Source organism: Lathamus discolor, chromosome 3, assembly GCF_037157495.1.
Source record: "Lathamus discolor isolate bLatDis1 chromosome 3, bLatDis1.hap1, whole genome shotgun sequence".
Taxonomy (NCBI): Eukaryota; Metazoa; Chordata; class Aves; order Psittaciformes; family Psittacidae; genus Lathamus; species Lathamus discolor.
The window spans coordinates 16,574,070-16,595,329 of NC_088886.1; the positions used below are offsets into that span (position 1 = coordinate 16,574,070).

At 39.8% G+C, this 21,260-nt stretch overlaps 1 protein-coding gene across 1 annotated transcript in view; it reads left to right on the plus strand.

Annotated features, from left to right (window-relative positions):
* Positions 1 to 247: 247 nt before the first annotated feature.
* Positions 248 to 21,260, plus strand: part of PRKACB (protein kinase cAMP-activated catalytic subunit beta) — a 74,325-nt gene continuing 53,312 nt past the window's right edge. Inside the window, exon 1 of the mRNA XM_065673703.1 lies at positions 248 to 531. Within this exon, the coding sequence (XP_065529775.1) occupies positions 486 to 531 (46 nt within the window). The 5' untranslated portion in view covers positions 248 to 485. The remainder of the gene's footprint in view (positions 532 to 21,260) is intronic.

Here is a 21,260-nt window from a genome sequence, read left to right on the forward strand (position 1 = left end):
AGGCGGCCGCGCCCCCGCCGCAGGCGCGGAGGCCGAGGGCAACCGGCCCGCCCCGGCCCTCCGTGAGCCATGGCTGGCACGGGCGAGCGCCGCCCCGAGCTCCTGTAGCTCCTTGTCTGCCCGTTCCCTCCTCCCCCCGGGCGCTGCGCCCGGGCCAGCGCCCCCCGCCTTCGGCAGCAGCGGAGCCCGGACCCGCGGGCGGCCGCATCCCGCGCCCCGCGCGCCCCCGGCGGGCGGCGTAGCAGGAGGAGGCACCGCCCCGGCCGTCATTTCCGCCGTGTGTCGGGGTGGGGGAGGGGGGCAGAGCTCGCCTCCTCCTCCGCGGCGGCCGGAGACACAGAGACCTAGCGCGGGGCGAGGGGAGCCCAGCCGCCGCCGCCGCGCCCGCGGGCCGCGCCGCCCCGCCAGCAGAGCCCTGCCCCCTGCCGCCGCAGCCGCCCGGCATACCTCCCGCCCCCCCGGCCCCGCGCCGCCTCGGCCCGGCCATGGGGAACGCAGCCACCGCCAAGAAGGGCAACGAGATCGAGAGCGGTGAGTGAGGGGGACCCGCCGCCTCCGCCCGGCGCCTAGCTCCGCTCCCCGAGGAGGGGCCGGCGGGCTGGGCCCGGCGCGCCCGCCCCGCGCCGCTGCCGCAGGCCCCGCGGCCTAGCGGTTGAGGCGCCGAGCCCCCCGCCCCGCGCAGGCCTGTGCGCGTCGGTCGCTGGCTCGGCGCGGCCTGCTCGTCCCCGCGGAGAGCTCGTCTCCGGGTTTAGCGCCGGAGACAAAACCAGGGATAAATCCGCCTGCGGCTGCCGGGCCCAGGCCGCCGCCGGGCCGCGCGTCCGGCTGTCCTGCAGCAGGTGTCCGTCCCTGGCCGAGGAGGAGCCGCTCCACGGCGGGGCCGGGGTGTCGGCGGGCAGGTGTCAGCGCCTCCGCCGGTCTCCATCCTGGCCCCGGCCAGCTCGCTTTCCCCACCCATGAACACACCCTTGCCGGCGGGGGAGGCCGCCCGCCGCGCCGCGCACCGTCTGCGGCGGGAGGGTTTTCATCCCGCTGCGGAGAATGTAGGTCAGAAACTCCTGAGCCTGCCCGGATCGTGCGGCCCCGGTGACCCCGCCGGTGCTGCCGCTCCCCGGGGCTCGGCCCCAGCCCCGCGGCGTGTTTACATCGGGAGCGCGCCGGGAGAGCAAACGCTGTTCTCCGGATCCGTGGGTAAAATGGAAGACAAAAGCACTGATCCGAACTTGTCATTGCAGGGTGCTTTTTGCTGTTTTTGTTTTCTTCTTCCTAAATATTTCAGCGTAATCTTAAAATGTTATAAAGCTGATTCAGTTGGGGGGAGGAATACAGACTTTATTTTTAGCAAGTTAACTTCCTTACTTTGCTTCTAGTGGAAAACTTCGGGTATGTTTGTGATGGATAAGAGAAAAGCCAAGATGTAGAGAGCAGCCGGTTGTGCAAGCTCAGTGTTCCTACAACAATACCCTTTGTTACTGGAAATTCCTTGGGCCGTGTTAAAGTGGAAAGAAGTTTAAACATCCAAGTTACTTTTTTCTTTTTCTTTTTTTTTTTTTTTTTGGCAATTTGTTTACTTTTTGAGTGTTTACTACTTGAGGCTTGAAGTAGAACCGAGTAACCCTATTTGTGAAGGCTAGCACCTACCCACGTATTCCTCTGCTCCCGGGGAGCTGTATGGGTGTCTCCAGATGTGGGACCCGGGCTCTGCTTCACCTTCCCAGTCCTGCTCTCTGTTTTTGCCTTCCAGTTCTTGCATCTTATCTCACTATTATTATTATTATAGACTTCACAACCCAAATGTTTGTGAGTATTTGACCATTACTTTTTAGTGGTTTTTATTTATCAGAGTGCATTAATTTTTGATAGGGAGTATTTTAGCCTACCTATAAAGATATGTGTGGAGAAAGAGAGGGAGAGTGGGTGGGTTGTTTTAAGTACTTCAGATCACAACACTGCATTTTGTACTTCATAGTGGCTGTATCGTTATTAATCTGTACAGTTAAATAACACTACACCACGCAGTGTTTACTTCTAATTCTTAATAAATTGTTTTCTTATGTTACCAAATACAGTGATTTTTAGGTTGCAGGGGGAGTTTGCTTCAGAACTCCTCTCTCCTTTTATTAGAGTTTAAAAATGAAATGGCACTGAAAGTATCAAGCTCAGATGTTCAGTTACTCAGTATATTTAGCAGCAGAAAGCTCTGTAAGGTTTCAGCTTCTCTTTCTTCATCATTGCCATCCTGCTAGGAAAGACCAGGATTCACTTACTATGGAGAATCAATAGTATATGAATACTATATGTATAGACACATAATAAATTACTAGAAACAAGACTTGTTTTACTGGTAGTGAAAGTTGGCGTGTAGTTTATTGATACAATACATGAACGTTGAAAACTGAGAGAACATAAAATGTGACAGAGCTTCATTATTTCTGATATGCATATGCATGGTTGGAGCAGTTTTCCTGGTTTGTGTGTTAAGTGTCCTTAGTAGCACATATTCTAAACTTCAGAACTCTGAAAATGAAGTTATTTGAAGTGGTAAGAGAAAAATATCCAGGTTTGACTCATAAAGGTGATGTTATGCCCTTGATCTGTGCATGGAGCTTATGGTATTGTGTGGATCAAGGACATGCTAAGGTCCCTGAAAGAACAATGAAGGGTAACGCAGCTTCCACTGATAACTATACTTCATGAAGTTCATGAAGTGTAATTTGAGACCTCTTTCACTATCTGTGGTCAGCACAGTAAATGCGGTTCACCTCACCGTGGCCCTTACATTCTTCTTGTTTACTTTAGCTTTCCATGTATATTCCGATACCTTCAATACTTGTTACTTCACTTGGGCTGCAAAGAGGAATAAAACCAGTTATGGGTGAACACAAGTAATAGAATGGAGCAAATGTTTCAGAGTGTTTCTAGGCAGAAGTTGCAGCTGAATGAAATCTGAATGCTGGTTAATTTTCTTCAGTCTAGCCACCAAAAAACTGAACCGGGCTTGCACAGTAGGGTGAGATACATGGCTGTATAGACAGAAGATGGGAAACTTCAGCGTAGTCTCTTAAGGCTTTCCTTCCATGCCCTTCTGTTCCAGATTCTCCTAATATGCAGTGGCTTTTGATTTGGAGGACCAAAATAAGAAGTGATCCTTTACAGAAGAGAAGCTTAAGGGTTCTCTACCTGTTTTAAATGGGTTCATGGTTTTCCACAGGGCACAGCAGCCTGCAAATTCTGAGGGTCTTTTAGAATAACAGTGTGTTTTTCATTTGGAATCTGAAGAGACACAGTCGTTAGCTTTCTGAAAAGTTTGACAAAGTTTGATCCCTCATCCTAATATTTGTCGAATTATTCGTTGATTGGGTTTGCTGGGGTTCTTTTTTCTGTTGATGATTTATAGTAGTTGAGAACTTCTTTTGCAACCCATGAGTTAAAAATGTCAACATGTAGTAGATTAAATATTAAAAAAAAAAAAAAAAGCCACAGGCAGTCTACCTTAACTTGTTGCAATTACTGTAGGAAAATGTTAGCTGCTTTAATATTCATTGTCTTGGAATCATTTGTTGAAGTAGCACACAACATAAAATAAATGTAACTACAACGCATCTCTCGAGTTTAAAAAAGGTTATATTGTATTTTTTTAACCCAGTAAGTGAATCTGTTACTTCCAAGATCGTTATTGGTTTTATATGAAACAGGAATGTTTTAACTTTGCTAGAACTAGTTTATGAACTGGAATGAATGTAAGCCCTTCAAATTGTAAAGTTTATAGAAAGCTGTAGCATTGGGGTTTTTGGTGTTTCATTTTTTTTCCTTCAGGTAACTTGATAATACAGATTTTTTTTTTTTTAAATAATTACAGTGTGTGCCTCTGAATTATTTGCCCCTTTAGATGTGCAAGATAATGTCATACATGATAGCAAAAAGTTTGTTTAGAAATTAATTAGTAATCTCACAGGTGTTTTGTTTGGTTTGTTTTTTCCTAGATTCATTCATACTTAGCTGTGATTTTGTCTGTTTCTTTTTAATCACCAATCTGGATTAGAGACCAGGTGATTAGAACACAGTTTTGAGTGACTGGCAGATACGTATACTTCCTCTTCTTCCGACAGATCTTGAAACCACATAGGCTTGGCTTCTGGGTTATGTTAGCCAGGATTCAAATGATCTTTGCTGCTTTTTCTATAGCAATATGTGGTAGTAAATTCCTATTACAATGTATGCTTAAAATTAAACTATACATGATTTTCAAAGCATAAGTTGGTACACATACCTTCTTACCTGGTAGCTGTATCTCCAGCTTCTAGTGCAGGAGGAATTTATTAATCTAGAATGGCTTTACTAACTTCGACTTCTGTGGTCTTTAAATACCCAAGTACAGTGTGTGTGATGTGTATTCTGCATGTGAGTTTTATGTTCATTCACTCCTCCTCAAAGTGTTCCCACTACAATATATTCAGTATGACAGAGTTCCTATTATAGTCAATTCTTCCCTTTTTAACTCTTCTAATTATTCTGTAAGTAGTGCTTCTTGAATGTGCTTGACAGGAAGATGCAGCCTCCTTCATTTTCCTTTGCCAGTAGATTTTAACTTCCTCGGGGGACATTTCTTGGAACTAAGATTTACTTCTTTTTATTATTATTATTATTACTATTTTTATTTCTTATTTTTCATGTGCATTCAGTGCTGGGTCATTCTGCTGTATTTACTCATTGAGGACCAAAAGAGACCACAAGTTTCTTTCTTGTAAAGACTGGATGAGGCAAAGCTCTGTTGTTACTGACCATGATTAGATTAAAATCAGTGAAGTGGAGGTGAAAAGCAACTTGTCTATTACTTTTCCAAGCTTGCCAATTCCCTGTGACTCTTCCAGAGACCTTGTTTCAGTGTTTTTAAGTCTGGTATTGTTCAACAGTTGTTTTTCTTTTGCTCTGTGTGTTTATGCTCTCTGATTTTGAAATGGATAGCTTTTGAGGCCTTGCTTACACATTCTAGAAACATCAGCTATAGTATGTGTTGTATAAATAGTAGTTAACAATATATATATTCCAGTGATGCTGGAATGAACTGTATGGGTAACATCTCTAAATGATGCATAAAAAGCTTCTTTCCTTATACTTTTGGGCTTGTATTGTCTTACTATTCATCAGTTGGGTTTCAGCAATAAGGAATTCTCAGCATTGTCTGAATATCAGGAGTACTTATAATTATCTGCTGAAGAACTAAAAATTCCTTTGCTGTAATAACCAATGTAAGACTGCCAGTACGCACCATATGAAAAGAGGTACCATTTGAAAATTCTGCTTTAATTAAAATCAAAATGGTTATTCACAGCTTGGACTAGCAAAAGAGAGGCTATCATTCAGTAAACGGTAGACACATGGTAGCATAACAAAAGGTCAGAAGGACCTCCAAGTGACAAATCAGTTTATGCATTTAGCTGTTGCAGTTGGGCCTTTATTACAGCCTCAGACGACTTTAAAGATGGAATATTTAAAATTACTTGACATTCGCTTGTTGCTGGCTTGCTTTAGTGTCGTTCATTTACCCATGTATCCGCATTCATAGAAATGAAACAGTCAAAAGTAATATCTTCAAAAATACTCAGATTTCTCATATTTTTGGCAGCAGTCACATTGTTCCTTAGTGTAATTAAGGCTGTGTCCGTGCTGCAAAAGCTGTCTCATTAGTACAGGGAGCAGAATGTGGACAGAGAAGTAAGTGAAAAACCTGTGAGGTCGCAACACTGCAAGTTATGGTGTTGCAGGCTGCCCTGCTTTGCAGTGTGTGTCAGGCTGTCGGGGAGTCTTCTTCAGTTAGTTAATTTCTTCTGTAACTGACACATCTGTCCTTTGGACAGAGCTGTGGAAAGGCCTTTGGATAGCTGTCAGATTTTACGTGTTTTGCCTGCATCCTTACTTTAGACATCATGAAGGGCTTGTTTGCCCAGAAGCTCTTTTTTTAAAAAACTACAGCAGTTAGTTTAATAAAGGATATTGTCTCTGCTACACAGCAGGCTAGTTCCGATCAGATCCAAGTATAGTGCATATTTTTAATCAGTGCTTCTGCTCATTGAAGCTTGCAGAGCATTCAGTGTTAGGAACCTTGAGTCCGTGAGGATTTTTCTTATAAACTTGTAAAACTTAGGGCTAGAGCTTTGCAGAGTCTGCCCTGCAGTGCTGCTCTCAAGCTTTGTTGCAGGTGCAAGGTGCTATTTCATAAGCATTTCTATCAGCTGCAGTTCTGCTTTCCTGTGCCTGCCACTTCTCCTGCCTCTGTGCCCTCAAGTGTGCTGGAGCAACTGTTTATGAGACAACAAGGTGAACTGAATTTGAGATTGATCTAGGTTAAAAATAACCCTGCAGAAAAGGGAAAGCAGAAGAGACTTACTTAACCTGGATCAGCTTCCTGATCCAGTTCACTGCAGCTGCCCTAGCAGTTGTACCAGTGCAGGTATGACACAGAGGTGGCACTGGATAGCAGGAACAAAATAGGGGCTGCCTGACCTACTGCTCTTGCCAAAAGGAGAGCTGTGGTGGTGTGGTTTCAGGCTGTACTGCAAGTCTTTTCCTACCGTAGATGGTTTCTACATTGTGAGGTAGAAATGCTTCCTGGAGAATGGGAGAGAGGACAAAGTAGCAGTGAAACTGTTGAGGAGGTAAGTGAAGCGAGAAATGTGTTGTCTTAGGAGTTTTGAAACTAGAATATAAAATCATAAAATTATTTCCTTTTTTTCCTTTCTTTTTTTCCCCCCTTCTTTCCCTACTGCCGGTATGGTTGGGAAAGGATTACACACATTCCTCTGTGTAATTTTATTTATTTGTGTTATCCTGGTGTTCAGTAGGGCTGGTCGTGAATCAGGACCCCATTTTGTTTATACAAACACCAAGCAGACAATTTATTCTTCCAAACCTACATGTTTTTTGTTGTTGGGAAATACAAGGTGAGACTATTCATCTATGTAGCAGGAGAATCAGTATAAAGCAATTTGAAGGTATGTTTGTAGATGTTGCTGTGCAGGAAGCTGAAAGGAAGATACTGGGGTAGCCATGTCTGTGGTGTTCAGGATCAGCAGCAGTAAATGACGGCCTCTTCAGTGCTTGGTTGAGCCTGTCTCTTTGCCGTCCTGCTTGCTGTTTCTTCAGCATCGCAGCAGAAGAGTGTCCACTGAGAGTAAGGTGTCACAAAACGGCTGAGCCCATTTGGTGGCTTGTACTGTTGAAAAACCTGGTTTTATTCCTAGACGCTTCACAAGTCAGAGTTCAAGTGTTCTTTTTCTGATGCATTGATAAGCTGTTTTACATAGGCAGAAAATCACATGGGTTTTATCTCTTTGGTTATCTATAATTATTTTGCATGCCAGATCAATTTGTTGAGGTGTTAGATGGCAATAGACAGATTCAAAGGAAGCGCTGAAAGCCCTGTTGTTGATGAAATGGTGAGGTGGCAAAGTCTCTTTTCTTAGCACTGAACTATTAGATTAACTCAACAGTTTCCTAAGACCTGACTCTGCTAACTTGGAAGTGATTACTCTAAACTACCCCATTGTCTGCCTTTGTTCATATAATTAATTATTTCAAGGCTTGAAGGTTCTAGTGAGAGATGTTAGCATGTAGCAGTTAGACTTTTTAAATCTTTTAGAATTATGTGAAGATAGAGGAAAAAATGGCAAAACATGACTTCTTTGCATCTCCATACTTAGCATATAGATCTTTAAAACAATAGTATTTTAGAAGAGTTTTTTTGTTTAGTTTTATCACTTTGTATTTAGTTTCAGGGTTTTTTTTTGCCAATTTGGTATTCAAACTAAGAAATGTTCCAAAGTTTTTATTCATTCGTTTTCTCATCCTTACACTATTTTCAAATTTTTCCCTGTCCAGAGGGGTTAATCCGTAACCATAGAGGGCTTGCTAGCTTGTGATATAATGAGTTCTGGTATGTATTCTTAGATACACATGTAGTAAGTGAGGTTTAGACTAACTCTGTGGGTTGCTTAATGTTTTACCTTGTAATAAAGGTGTGGAAACACCTTGTCAGTTTTGGTTTATGGTGGTTTGGTTTTGTTTTAAAAAAGCCACAGATTTTGTGACTTCAGGCTAAACTGCTTTGTTTTCAGTGGTTCTTTACATTGGGGTATCATCTGTCTGTAATTTTGAGCCATAGTTTTGAATGTTTTAGAAAATCTTTTGGAAAATCATAGAGGTATATAAATACACTCTTCTTGTTAAACTGGCCTCCAGACTCTGAGAAGGCAAAAATCTTTTCCATGACATAGCTGTTCTCTACCAGAGAAAGCCTGATGGGCATTTTGAGCCCAGTTGTCTCCTTAGGAAGGGCACAGAAATACTGTTCTATTTTGCACTGTTTCTTCTGAGAGATAGGGCATCTGTGTGATAGACCAACACTGAAATGTTTCATGTGATGTTAAAACAAGCGTCACAGAAAATCATCCTTCAACACGCTGAGGTGAACGAATATCTAATCTGCTGGGAGGTTTGTAGAGGTAAATGTTAGTTTAGTTATCCCTCTGCCTCTTGCTAACTTTTTGTTAAAATACTGTAAGGTTTAAACAGAGGACATCAGGAACTTCTTGTTTATTTTCATTCAAGTTAGGCTGTTTCCAGCAAGTATATACTTGTTAACCTACTGCACTTGCTGTTAGCACTTGTCTGGAAACCCACAGTCTTCCACAGCTGCAGAGTGGTTCACAAAATTAAAACGAAGGAAACTGCATTTCTGGCACGAAGATGGAAACTTTAAAGATAGGAAAGATTGTTATTTTGCCTGTGCCCAGAATCCGTTGCTCTTACCTCTCATGAAATGACATAATTAAGGGTGTATGTACTCGGATACATCAGCAGGTGCATTGTAATAGTAATTAATGTTAGTTTTGATTACTATGATATTAGGCAGTTTGAAATTCTTTGTTTGTCTTCTAGCAGGTAACAGTAATAGGTTTACTGTCTATTTAAATTCTAATTGTTAAGCATATGATAATCTAGCCTTACTTTGCACAGGGGGAAATGTGACTTAACTTCACCAAAGTCTATCATTAAGATGAAGTTTTTAATGCAAATTAACTGCATTCAAGCATTTTATTAACTGATCCATAGATTAAATGTGGAGCCTGGAGGTTTTAATCAGGGTTTCTTATTGAAAAACAGGGTAGGTGGTGAGAGCGAAAAAAAGCGTTCCATATTTAAAATCATGCCAAACTAATTTAAAAGATCATGGTATTTGCTTGTAACAGGTGTCATTATGATGAAAGGAGGTAAGTTTTCATTGACTAGTTGAGGAATGTCAGGCAGTTTTTAAAAATCAGTGCTTCTGACATACATTTGGTCCTTGTGAAAGCTTGTGTAATGAGAAGTAGGGGTCTCACTGGAATTGAGGGCTGTGCATGCACTGCAATCCCAGTACTGGTACTCCGCTTTGGGCATTACGGATTAGACATCCTAAAGCAGTAGGCTGCAACATGCATAGAATAGAATCATAGAATAGTTAGGGTTGGAAAGGACCTCAAGATCATCTAGTTCCAACCCCCCTGCCATGGACAGGGACACCTCACACTAAACCATCCCACACAAGGCTTCATCCAAACTGGCCTTGAACACCACCAGGGATGGAGCACTCACAACCTCCCTGGGCAACCGATTCCGGTGTCTCACCACCCTAACAGGAAAGAATTTCCTCCTTATATCCAATTTAAACTTCCCCTGTTTAAGTTTTAACCCGTTACCCCTTGTCCTGTCACTACAGTCCCTGACAAAGAGTCCCTCCCCAGCATCCCTATAGGCCCCCTTCAGGTACTGGAAGGCTGCTATTAGGTCTCCATGCAGCCTTCTCTTCTCCAGGCTGAACAGCCCCAACTTCCTCAGCCTGTCTTCATACGGGAGGTGCATCCCTTGGTCAAACTAGTTTCTCTCTATAGCTTAAATATATGCATTGTAGTGGTAGTTGATGATGTGAACTGAACTTCAGAGTGAAATAAGGTGCTAAATTATTAAGTTGAATAGCTTATATGAATATCAAATTGCAAAACAAGTAAGTCTTGTGATTAGTTTAAGTCTATAACAGCTTCATAGGCTAAGGAGTTGCCTGGGAGGCTCAGGGTTTATCGTGCTTTTTAATGGTTCTTATGGTTGTCTAGTGGTTCTCTTGCAAATTAGCAGACATTTTTTATCTCTCAGTCTCTTGAGGACTAGTGATCAGATGCAAAACTGACACAAAGCCAAAATTAACTTAATTTTTACAAAGGTTACGCCAATACCTAATAACAGTTCAATTTTCATCTAAATTTTGTCAATTGTTATGACACACTTTCTGCCAAAAGATTTCTCTTTTGATGCTACCTACATCATAATCCAACTGCTCATTTAGTATGAAGAAATTATTTAATTCACATATTAACTTATCTTTTTTTGTATTGGACTCCAAGGTAGAACATTCTTGAACTTTAAATTAGTATGTCCAAGGCGTTGGGTTTTTTTTTATCTCCCTCTGTTTTCATGACTCATAACATTTGTTACCATTTGTAGGTAGCGAACATACTAAACATGTTGCATCTGAGGCGAGTACTCAGGAAAAGCTTGGCAAGGATGGCAAAAGGTGCTGAATGATTTCCATATGAAGAATTACTATGTGACATCTATCTAGAATCGGCAGAGGATATGATCTGTAAAATTACCAATCTCTGTGTGGCATGAGAAATGAGAAGTGTCCTATACTTGCCCTGTTCTTGCTTTTGTTAAGCAGTCACTTTGAGTCACTGTTTCTGTTGGCTTTTTCCTTTGGGACAGATACCAATTTAGTCCTAATAAAACACTAGAGCCTGCCTTGAGATGAGGAACTACACAAAAAGAGGGTGGAGAGAAACCAGGCAACAGCTAGTAAAAAAAGTGTGAGTCAAGAAATTTAAAAACAGGGAAATAAAAGGAACCCTTAGCGGAGTATAGTAAGGGTCTTGTCTGTGTTGTTCTGCCCTGGAAGAGGGAGCTGATGAAAGCTAGCCAGAGATGTTCTGCCTGAAGAGGTAGAAGTAAATGCCAAAGGTGTCAGGGTCATCCTGTGAAGCTTCTTCCTCCTAGTTGCAGCTTGGGCAGAGCCAGTGGAGTTGATGAAGAGATCCTGCATCACATAGAGCCTTAGATAGGAAGTGCATAAACATAAAGGTGAGCTAAGAGAATCTTAAGAGATTTTGGAGAAGCTGGAGGAGGTGTTGCTATTTGTCCCACTCAGGCCATGGCACGTGTGTGTTCTACAGGGAGTTAAGCTCTTGGGACTTCATTAGCAGTATGGATGTGCCTATTCTTTAAAGTATTTTTCCTGGCTGGGCTCTGGATGTAGCCCAGGGTACAAGCCGGTACACCTGGCATCTTGCTTCTTCTGATGGTAGGAGATCTTGTCTCCTGTCTGGGCAGGGACAAAGGTGAGAAAGTGAAGTATGAATGCATAGTGGAGTTTTCCAAGACAAGGTGGGAAGATGAACTGGATGTCATGAAGCTGATTACAGATACTGTCTGGGGAAGCAGGTGTATATCACAGGGACGAGGATCTTCTGCTGGTCTTATAGGTGCCTCAGTCTTGTAAGTAGGAGTTACACTGTTGCTGTAGAGGTGGCATTGAAGGTCAGGGCACCCATGACTAGCTTCATGCCAGGTACTGTAAGCCACTTTATTATGCTTCTGCCACAGATGCCAAGTATATTTAGTGTGTTGTATAGTTTCAGCACCTTTAGTATTTTCCTTTGATACCTATTACAGGGTGTCCCTTATTTATGTACAGTTCTAGTCTTCTTCATGCGCTTAACTGTATTTCTTGCAGTCCTCACCTATGTTTTCCTGTAGTCTGCATGAGACAGTTTTACGTTGCATTAAAAAAATGTTTCCTGTACCAAAGATGTACCTTTTGTTTGTTCTTTATATCATAATTGTAGGTGCTACTTGTATACCTTCAAACCGTTGTTTGTTTGGGGGGTTCTGCTGTTATTATTTTAATGGGTGGTGTCTCTTTAGAAGCTTGCTATTTTCAGGAGCTGAAGTGGTATTATACAGTTGTTCCCTTCAGGAGAGTTGGGTTTTCTTGGTGGTGGTGGGTTTGGAGGGGATTTTTGTTTATTTGTTTCAAACAAAAGGTTTTGGGAAGTTATTAGCAGAAGGAATATAGAATATAACTTGGCCAAATAATTTGTGCTTTTCAACTGTAAGATAGTGTTATGTGATGATTTGTTGGAATTTTTGAATCGGTTATAGCCACAATTACCTGTTGGTATTGCTGATGCTTTTTTCAGGACTTCTTTTAGAAGCAGTTTTATAGTTTCTGCTGTGCAAGAGCAGTGTTTTCAGAGCAGAACCTGATTTTTGCTGGTATGATGGTTGGTTGTTTTTCTAAAAAAAAAAAAAACCCACCAAACAACAAAAAACCCCAGAACCCCAAAACCAACAACAAACTGACAAACAAAACCCAGCCAACCAAACAAAAAAACATGTTTGTATGGTCTCCATCTTCAGGTTTCAGGCTATAGTTACGAAACTTTTTTCAAGTTGTTGCTTACAGTGTAGTTACATGATGAATTTTCTTTGGCAGTAAAGCTGACTTGAAAAAATTCCTGCCCTGACTGCTGCTGCAGATCTGGGCTACAATTTGCAGCTCCTCAAGTGCCAGTACAGCTGTTTGAGGATTGCTCTGAAGTGTCATCAAAATGGTTAAATCTCTCGCTCCTGCTCTGCTCTTCTAACCTGTTGATTTCCTGGACCTCTCTTAAACTGTGGCCTAATTTTGTGTGGGACTGATACAAAGGAGGAAAGTGAAAGAAAGGGTGAAACGTTGTAAGTGAATTTTGCCACTGAAGAAAATGTATGAAGCGTTTCTATAAAGGGAAAGAGAAAATGCTAGTGTCACACAGTGCTGATCTAAGCTTTTAGACATGTTAACCTGAGATGGTTTTTAATTTGAGGGGCTCTTTGGAGCCTTCCTTTGAACCAGAGATGTTGCTTGACTGACTTCTGTAATGATGTGCTTCAACACACCATTCTCAAATACTGTCAGTGAAAGCTGTCCCATTTATGCTTACTAGTGAGACTGAAATAGTATTTGTACACTTTAGTTCTTAAATGTGATTGCTGTCATGGTCATCAGACCAAAGTTTCTTTTGACAAAGTCATCAAAAGGATCCCAAGTCTTTTTCTTCATAGTTTTAATTACTCCAGAATGTACTCAAGCTGTTGTTAGGACAAATAAAACTGGAAGATGACTAAAATGTACACACTTATTTTAGATATAGCATGTGAGTAGAGTAACAGGAGGAAGGAGACATGCAGATCTGTGTAGTAGCACAATGAGAGATCACAGCTAGCCTAAATTACATAGTAAGGCTAGAGGTATAAGCACTGCAAATTCAGTATGATCTTCAACAAGAAAAAATGAAGGCATCTCTTACATTTACCTTTTCTGCAGCTGAACTCAATTTTCCACTTAATGGTGAAGATACCGATTTTTCTGCAGGATATATTTTTCATTTAAAGTGAACATAAAGTTTGCAGCCTTACTGCCCTTTCTTTCAAAAGATTACTTGTGGTAGTTCTGCCCTTCTTTGTGTGAAAATAATCCCCAACAGAAAATAGTAGTTGGCTGTTTTTTCACAGTTCTATTCAGAACACTGTAATTTTCTCCACCAACTAAATTGACTCATTCATTTCCACTAATACATACAAACTTACTTGTTCTGCTGCCAGTCCTCTTGTGAAGAGGACTAGCCCGAAATGCACTGGCTGGGAAAACAGGGTAGTAGATGTGTTTTATAGGCTTTCCATACTGAACAAGTTTTTCACACACCGTCCTTTAGGACTTGGACATGGGAGGGAGATTTTTCACAATGAGAAGGATCAGCCATTGGAATAATTGCCCCAGGGAAGTGGTGAATTCCCCAGCATTGGAGACTTTTAAGATTTGGTTGGACAGAGTGCTGGGTCATCTTGTCTAGACTATGCTTTTGCCAAGAAAAGTTGAACCAGATGATCCTTTAGGTCCCTTCCAACCTGGTTTCTATGATTCTGTGATGTGTAATGCTGAAGCTGAGTAGCAAAGCGTGTTGAGCTTGAGATTGATTGTTACTTGTGCAGCTCTTCAGAGGGGCTTATAGAAAGTGACTGCCTGTTGGAAAGGAGAGAATAGAGGTAAGGTACATTTATGAGAAACAGTATTGGTGAGAATTTGGATTTCTCTCAAATTGCCTGAAGAGGGCAAGAGTTACTTGAATAGCTTTTGTCTCCTTTTTTTCATGATTAAATGTACATTCAACAGGAAATCACATTTAGTGAGCTTGGGGGAAATGTATGCTGCAGTTGCAAAAGACATTATATTCATATAATGGGCATAAGACACAATATTGGCAGTTTTCTGAGAGTCAAAGTAGTAGTAAATACTGGAAAAGATGCAAGAGAATAAAGCAATATTATCAGGGGAAGTTTAGGTTGGATATAAGGAGGAAATTCTTTCCTATTAGGGTGGTGAGACACTGGAATCAGTTGCCCAGGGAGGTTGTGAGTGCTCCATCCCTAGCAGTGTTCAGGGCCGGGTTGGATGAAGCCTTGTGTGGGATGGTTTAGGTTGAGGTGTCCCTGCCTATGGCAGGGGGGGTTGGAACTAGATGATCTTGAGGTCCTTTCCAACCCTAACTGTTCCGTTCTGTTCCATTCTGTTCCATTCTGTTCCATTCTATTCAGCATTTACTAATTATACAAGTAGCAGCAATAGCGTTATTGCATGAGGAATATTCTCCCTCTTCCAGAATAGAGAAACACGCTAGTGTTATGTGTAAATAAGTATACGCGCACACATATACGTATATGCATGCATATACGTGTGTGTGTGTGTATGTATATATATATTAAAAACTCTTGACACATGTAAAAACCCAGATTTTCCTTATTGGAAAATAGGAATATTAACTTTGTGTTGTGTTAGGGAAAAAAACCTGATCATTCTCTGTTACACAAATCTCTTAATGTTACTTTTCTTTAGGCCCCTCACTGACAAGAAGCCATTGGACCTTTCCTTGCACTCTAAGAAGCAGTGAATCTCCGTATTTGTGTTTATATGATGAAGTTTTGAATAAAAGGTAGCATTGCATTTTTCCTGGTGTTTCCTCATATGGCACAACATATTCTCTCATGAAAGATTAAATTGCACATGCTGCTGAGATCTGTTACTGTTTGGGAGGTTCTTGTTTCTTTGAAGGAGGGTAATCTGAATTGTAATTACTTGTCTGCCGCAGCAGCAACAACTTCTCGATATCCTTTTGTAGGAGACAATTTGGAACCAGAAACAAAAACAATTCTTCATTTTTGTAGCTATCTATTTTTACTGGTGTGGTTTTCTGGTCTAAACACAGCTTAATTGTCACCGCATTGGTTAGTGTAGAACTGAACTTAGAGGACTGCTATGTGAAGTTCTAAAATACTGTGCTTAGAATTAGGCATTGTTGCTGCTTAAGAAGTGCTTCCAGAAAATCATTCTTCTCAAGTACTTCTTCAGTAGTGATGGTATTTAATAAGGGACAGCAAAATTAGAACAGTTTTGAAAGATGACCTACAAGCAGATAGAAATCTGGTCCTTCAAGTTGTTACGATTTAAGAAGGCAAAAATGTAGTCATAACAGTAATCTGATATTTATAGCATACTTTGTACTGAAGTATGCATATACTGTATGTGTAGATGGAATTCACTTAACTGAAGGAAAATCTGAACAAGGGGAAGACTCTCTTTTCCACTGCCACCATTTTGTGACTTTTTCACACTGAATAAAGTGAGAAGGGTAACAGTTCTATTGCAGCGAAAGTAATTATACTGTAGGTAAGATCATTGTTTATAAACATCTTATTGTATTTTGACAAATACCGTGTTGATGAGTGATACAGATGAGCTGCAGTTAGAAAAATGAGAAGAAATGGTAGCTAATTTATCAAGAGTTGCAGCTTGCAGCATTCATGTATTATTAATTTAAAATTCTGTGATATCCATTAGTAATCCATAGAGGTATGTGAGATACTACAGTAAATTTGAGGTGATTTTACCTTTTTTTAAGTAAATGTACAAAGGGGAGTAGAGATGGTGGTCATTTAATGTTCCTTTCACATCTTAGTCATTGATTTTGCCAAAGCAAACCAAAACAGCCTGTTTCAGGGGAAGTTATTTTTTATTATGTTGTGGGTTTTGGTTGGCTTGGGTTGGGGTTTTTTGCAGGTGTTTTTGTTTTATTGTATAAAAGGAAATTGTATTGGATATGTCTATCCTCTTACAGAAATTTTATCATGTGAATCTCAATGTATGGATGATGCTACTATTGCAAACAGCAGTAATTTTGATCAGGAGATAATGGTATTTATGTGACCTTGTAAAGAGGCCATAAGTTATTGGCAGTCTGGTGGTGGTGGTGAGGTAGTTCTATTTTGTAATTTGGGTGTGTAAGGTTAGAAAAAAATTGGACATTTACATTCAGAGTTAAATTTTAAAAACTGTTTCGTTGATGGGAAAGGGAACTGCTTTTCTTCTATTGGCATGTGTTCATACTACTAATTCTTTTATTACCTCGGTTTTTTAGCCTCTTAGCAAAAGCATTTTTAAGAAGTCATTTTCACTTTAAGAAACTGAAAAGCTTTTTACAATGAAATCAGATATTTTGGTGTTCTGTTAGACAATATAAGTACAACCTCTTCATTAATTCAAGTTGCATGACGCAGTATTACTTGGCGATTTATTAACAGGAAGTCTAGCTTAGGAACAAATTGTTTTATGAGTATTGAGACTGTTTTAATTCAGTGTTTCTGTTATAGTTCATGTGGCAACATCATGAACGTATCATCTTTATTGAAAAGTATTACCATAAAGTGATTTTAATCACAGGCACTGTTAGTATTCACACTAACAGAAATACTTTGGAGTGTATTTTTCCTGTCCACAAGTGCTTACAAACCGTGCTTCTACCTCTCTATTTTGTTGTCTGAAATCTAGCATAGAAATTACCACCAGAAATTAACAGGCTGGCAGAATTGTCATTTTTGTTTAACTTTACCCCTCAAATCCTGCACCTATTCAGGTAATCGGGAAGACATTTCCACTTTTAAAAAGAGAAGACATGTACATCTTGTTGAAACAAGGTGTCATAGGGTACTTTTTAAGTCTTTGTATTTCAAGCAAGTATTTTTAGATCATATTTCAGGATAACAAGGATATTTTAAATTGTCAACACTGGTGTCTAGTTAAGATTAAAAACTTTGCATGGTAGTATTTTTAACTATAATACTAGTTTAAAATTGCTTTGCTTAGAGTAAAGATTGCATTATTTCAGTGCAGTTTTCAGTATCTTACTTTATCTGATATGAACAGGATTATTCAAACGCTTTACAATATGTTTCTTTTACTGCTCGTTTTGCTCTGACATTTATGGTATGATGGGTGGGATAAATTTTAGGTGAAAGTGCGGGATGGAAATGCAGCCTTGCTGTTCTTGGTAAATTAAACAAAAAAAAAAATTTCAACCAAATCAAAGCAGTGTTTTCAATTAAAAAACCCAACCAAACAAAAAACCCCTAAACAAACAAAAACCCAGTCTGAAAAACAGGCAGCACATTCCTGAAATATTTCAGGAAGCGGACCCATAGCACTTGAGGAGTGCACCTGGGTATCATTTGGTACAGTTGGTAGAGATGTGTGTGTGTATGCTTCTAATGGAAATAAAAGACACAGCAAGGAAGCTACAGATGCAGTTTGAGCAAACGGTGAAACGTGACCTGTGGAAAAATGTAGCAAGGTATTTTTGGCAGAGCATGGCTAAATAATCCTTATTATGGGCCTCTTGGATTCATTTCTTCTTCGTAGAGGTAGACTTTTATATGTTCTTTGTAAATACCCAAGACTGAATTGAGCTAATCTGCAGAGAGCAGCGTCTCACCCATTTCTGTTGAAGTGGGGAGTACATGATGGGAACAGGTAACCAGCTGAGGTCAAATAGTGATGTGAATTTGTGCAAGCACCATGGGGTTTTTTTGACTGACTTATAGCTGTAATGATATGTATTTATTATCCTGAAGATTATTTTGCTGTACTGTCCTGTCATATTTGTTTGCTTTTGGTTTATGGCTTATTATTTACATCAACAAGCTAAACCATGAATTTTCAACTGATACGCCAGTTTCCTTTCCTAGGCAGTTAAATACCAGTATATGCTTTCTTTATAGAAACAGCTTCTCGGAGATATGATCACATGCCACCAGGTACACAGTGTGTGTCAGTTTATTTTGCAGAGGTGATGATTTGCTGCTAAGAAAGTTTGCAATTCTTATACAAATGTATAAGCTTTTAAAAGTGAAATCTGGTGTGACTCTTCCAGTTCTGTCAGACCTTTATTGTCCACAAATAAAGGGTCATCTTGAAAAATTAACTTCAATGGTCATAACGCTCTGATAACAATTGGACAAATTGAAACAGTATCGTGGATGGAGGGGAAAGGTTTTTTTAAGGAATTGAACTTGTTTCTCTTATGTATTCTTATGATTCTTCTTGAAATTCTTTCAGATGTAATTAGCATATTTCTGTATGCACCTTTTTCTGTTGTCGTTGCACCTTTGTTCAAGCTTTCTTTCTGTCTAAGTCTGTTTTGGCCAGATTAGCTTTATGTTTCCATTATGTTTTTGTTCAGATTGGAATTTATTCAGTAATATGCATGCATGCAATTTTCTGTTGAAGTTCTGTATGCAAGTTAGTTACTTTGCCATGTTACCCAAAGTTTAGCAATACCATGGATAGAGGATAAAATGAAACCATAGTGTCCTCCCTGCTTATGTTCTTACAGTCCTAATCACTGTAGAACAAAAAGGTATTTTATGCTCCTCCTCTTTCACCACCCCTAAGGTGGTGAAAACTACCTACTTTCAGTGCTTGAGACATTGAGCAATACTCAATAAGCAAGTTTTATTTATATTTTCACTGTTATTTTCAGTGCTGTTGATCTGCCTTATTTACTGCAAATTACTCTTTTCCTTGGGAGCTGTTCACAAAAGTCATCAGTTTATGATTGTTTTGTAAACATCAAATTTACCTTTATAACATCCTGCTACACGAGGAGGTTTCTTATTCCTGTTTTATGAATAGGAAACTAAGGTACAGAGATTAAGGTAAAATGTTTCTCCTTATTTAGGGAGCCCTTTCTGATGTGATGAAGACTTTATTTCTTGAGGCACATATTGCATTAAATCCTCTGAAGTATTCGGATGCTGTTTAAATAAATTTTTTGTGGCAGTCACAATTATTTCTTCATCTTTGTGAAACAGGCATCCAAATACCTTTTGGTCATTATGAGGGGTCAAAAAGCAGCAGTACTTTAAGCTGAAAATAGTGGGTTTAAGGAACTTGTTTCAAAGCAGGGATATTGTCCACTCCTCGAGAATGGCATTCAGTAGTCAGTTTTGTAGGTCTTTCCACCCTACATAAAAGATCCCTGCAGATACATTCCTTCCACCGCCTAATCCTGAGCGATTGCCGGAACAGTTCAATACACTGTATTGCAGGAGGTATCAGTCTGTGGAGAAATAAATACATGACTGTATGTGTTGTTACAAAGCATGTGTAAAGGAGGGCCATGATGAGGTTACTAAACTGATGCTAATTCTGACTTTTTTCTATGCTTTTGAACACCAGAATGTGAAATATAAATAATGTTTTTAAAACATAGTTTTCTGAAGTTACATGGACAAGTACTTGTTTATACGATTGGATTTGTAAATGTCTTCTTATAAGAAGGCAGTGACATTTACTAGTCAGTTATTATCCTTATTCATAAACAGTCATAATTAGTAAGACAGTAAGTGTTTTAAGTAAGTAAGTTAAGTTAAGTAAGTAGTTTACTATATCCTGTGTTGGTCGAATTTCTGCTTATTAAAATTACAGTAAAGCTAAGGCCAATACAGTAGCTCAGTGGCAAAGTTTGTAGCTTGTATGTTTTTATGTCAAGTTGGAGGCATTTATTAAAATTTTTGAGAAGACATCAATTTGATAGATACACCTCATGTTTAACAAAGAAAGCTTGGGTTCTTGAGAAGGGAATAGGTACTGGTGGAAAGCCTTTGCTTACTGGAACTATTAGGAGGGTCTTTTACTAAATTTACAGAAGCACTCTTAAAAACTTCATAAAAAGCCCACTTGGCTGTGTTTTGTAAGAAAACCAGAAATATGTCAGATTATGGTATCACAGTATAGAAATTGTTTGTAGATATGATTTGGCTCTTACCCAAGGTCAAACCACAGTATTTATTGACCTTCCTACTTAGCCTTGATGCACAGAAAATCTGGGCTGTTAAACTTGGGAGTCATATGATTGGCTAAATCCTTATTTCTCAGTTGTGCTCTAGAAAAACAAGGCAGAGGCAATGCAATCAGGCTTAACAGTCCTATTGCTTTTAACCATTTCTGAATTTCTGTTAGGGAGAGTATAGCTTTTAAGAAAACTATTAACTTTTTAAAATTAGTTGGCATTATTAAGCAGCTTTCATGTGAAAACTGGCAACTAACTGCAAGTATTTATTAGACAGTTAACTTTTTAGAAGACTGAGGCATACAGCAATACAGTGAAGTGACTTCTTATAATTGCTGTAGGCTTATAGTAACACTTCTAGTAGCTTAAAATAATGTGTATCTTCATTTTTCACCAGTCACGCATTTAAATTAGCAAGTCTGTTACAGAGAGAAAACTATACCTTATTTTATGGCAATTAGTATATCAATTTACTTCACGTTCTCAACATGCTTATTAATTTTAGCTCAAAATAGATCAAATGTACCACATGTGACTGCTGTATCATAATACTACTTATCTATTTTTAAATCTAAATGGACTCTGGGAAAGTACTTTGCAGACTTCTGGCCTCTATTGCAGGGCAGGTTTCCTATGTATTTCTGGTTAAAGTGCCTCCTAATGGGGTCCTCTACTGTGCATTGATCTTTCTGGCCATGTTTCAAGACTTTTGTATTTGTTAATCAAAAAACCTGAAGTAAATCAGGTGCATTGTGTAAATGCTTTTTTCAAAATGAGCAAGCTGGGAAGACTCCATCTTCTTCATTTCAGTCCTGAGAATGTTCTGATTTTACAATAGGAAATGAAGTATCTACTGTAGGTTGTGACCTAAGAATTGTATTATTCTATCTTGTTTTGTAAGCGTTTTCCCTGTAAACTTATATTGAGGACCAAAGAAATAATTATTTTCCCCTC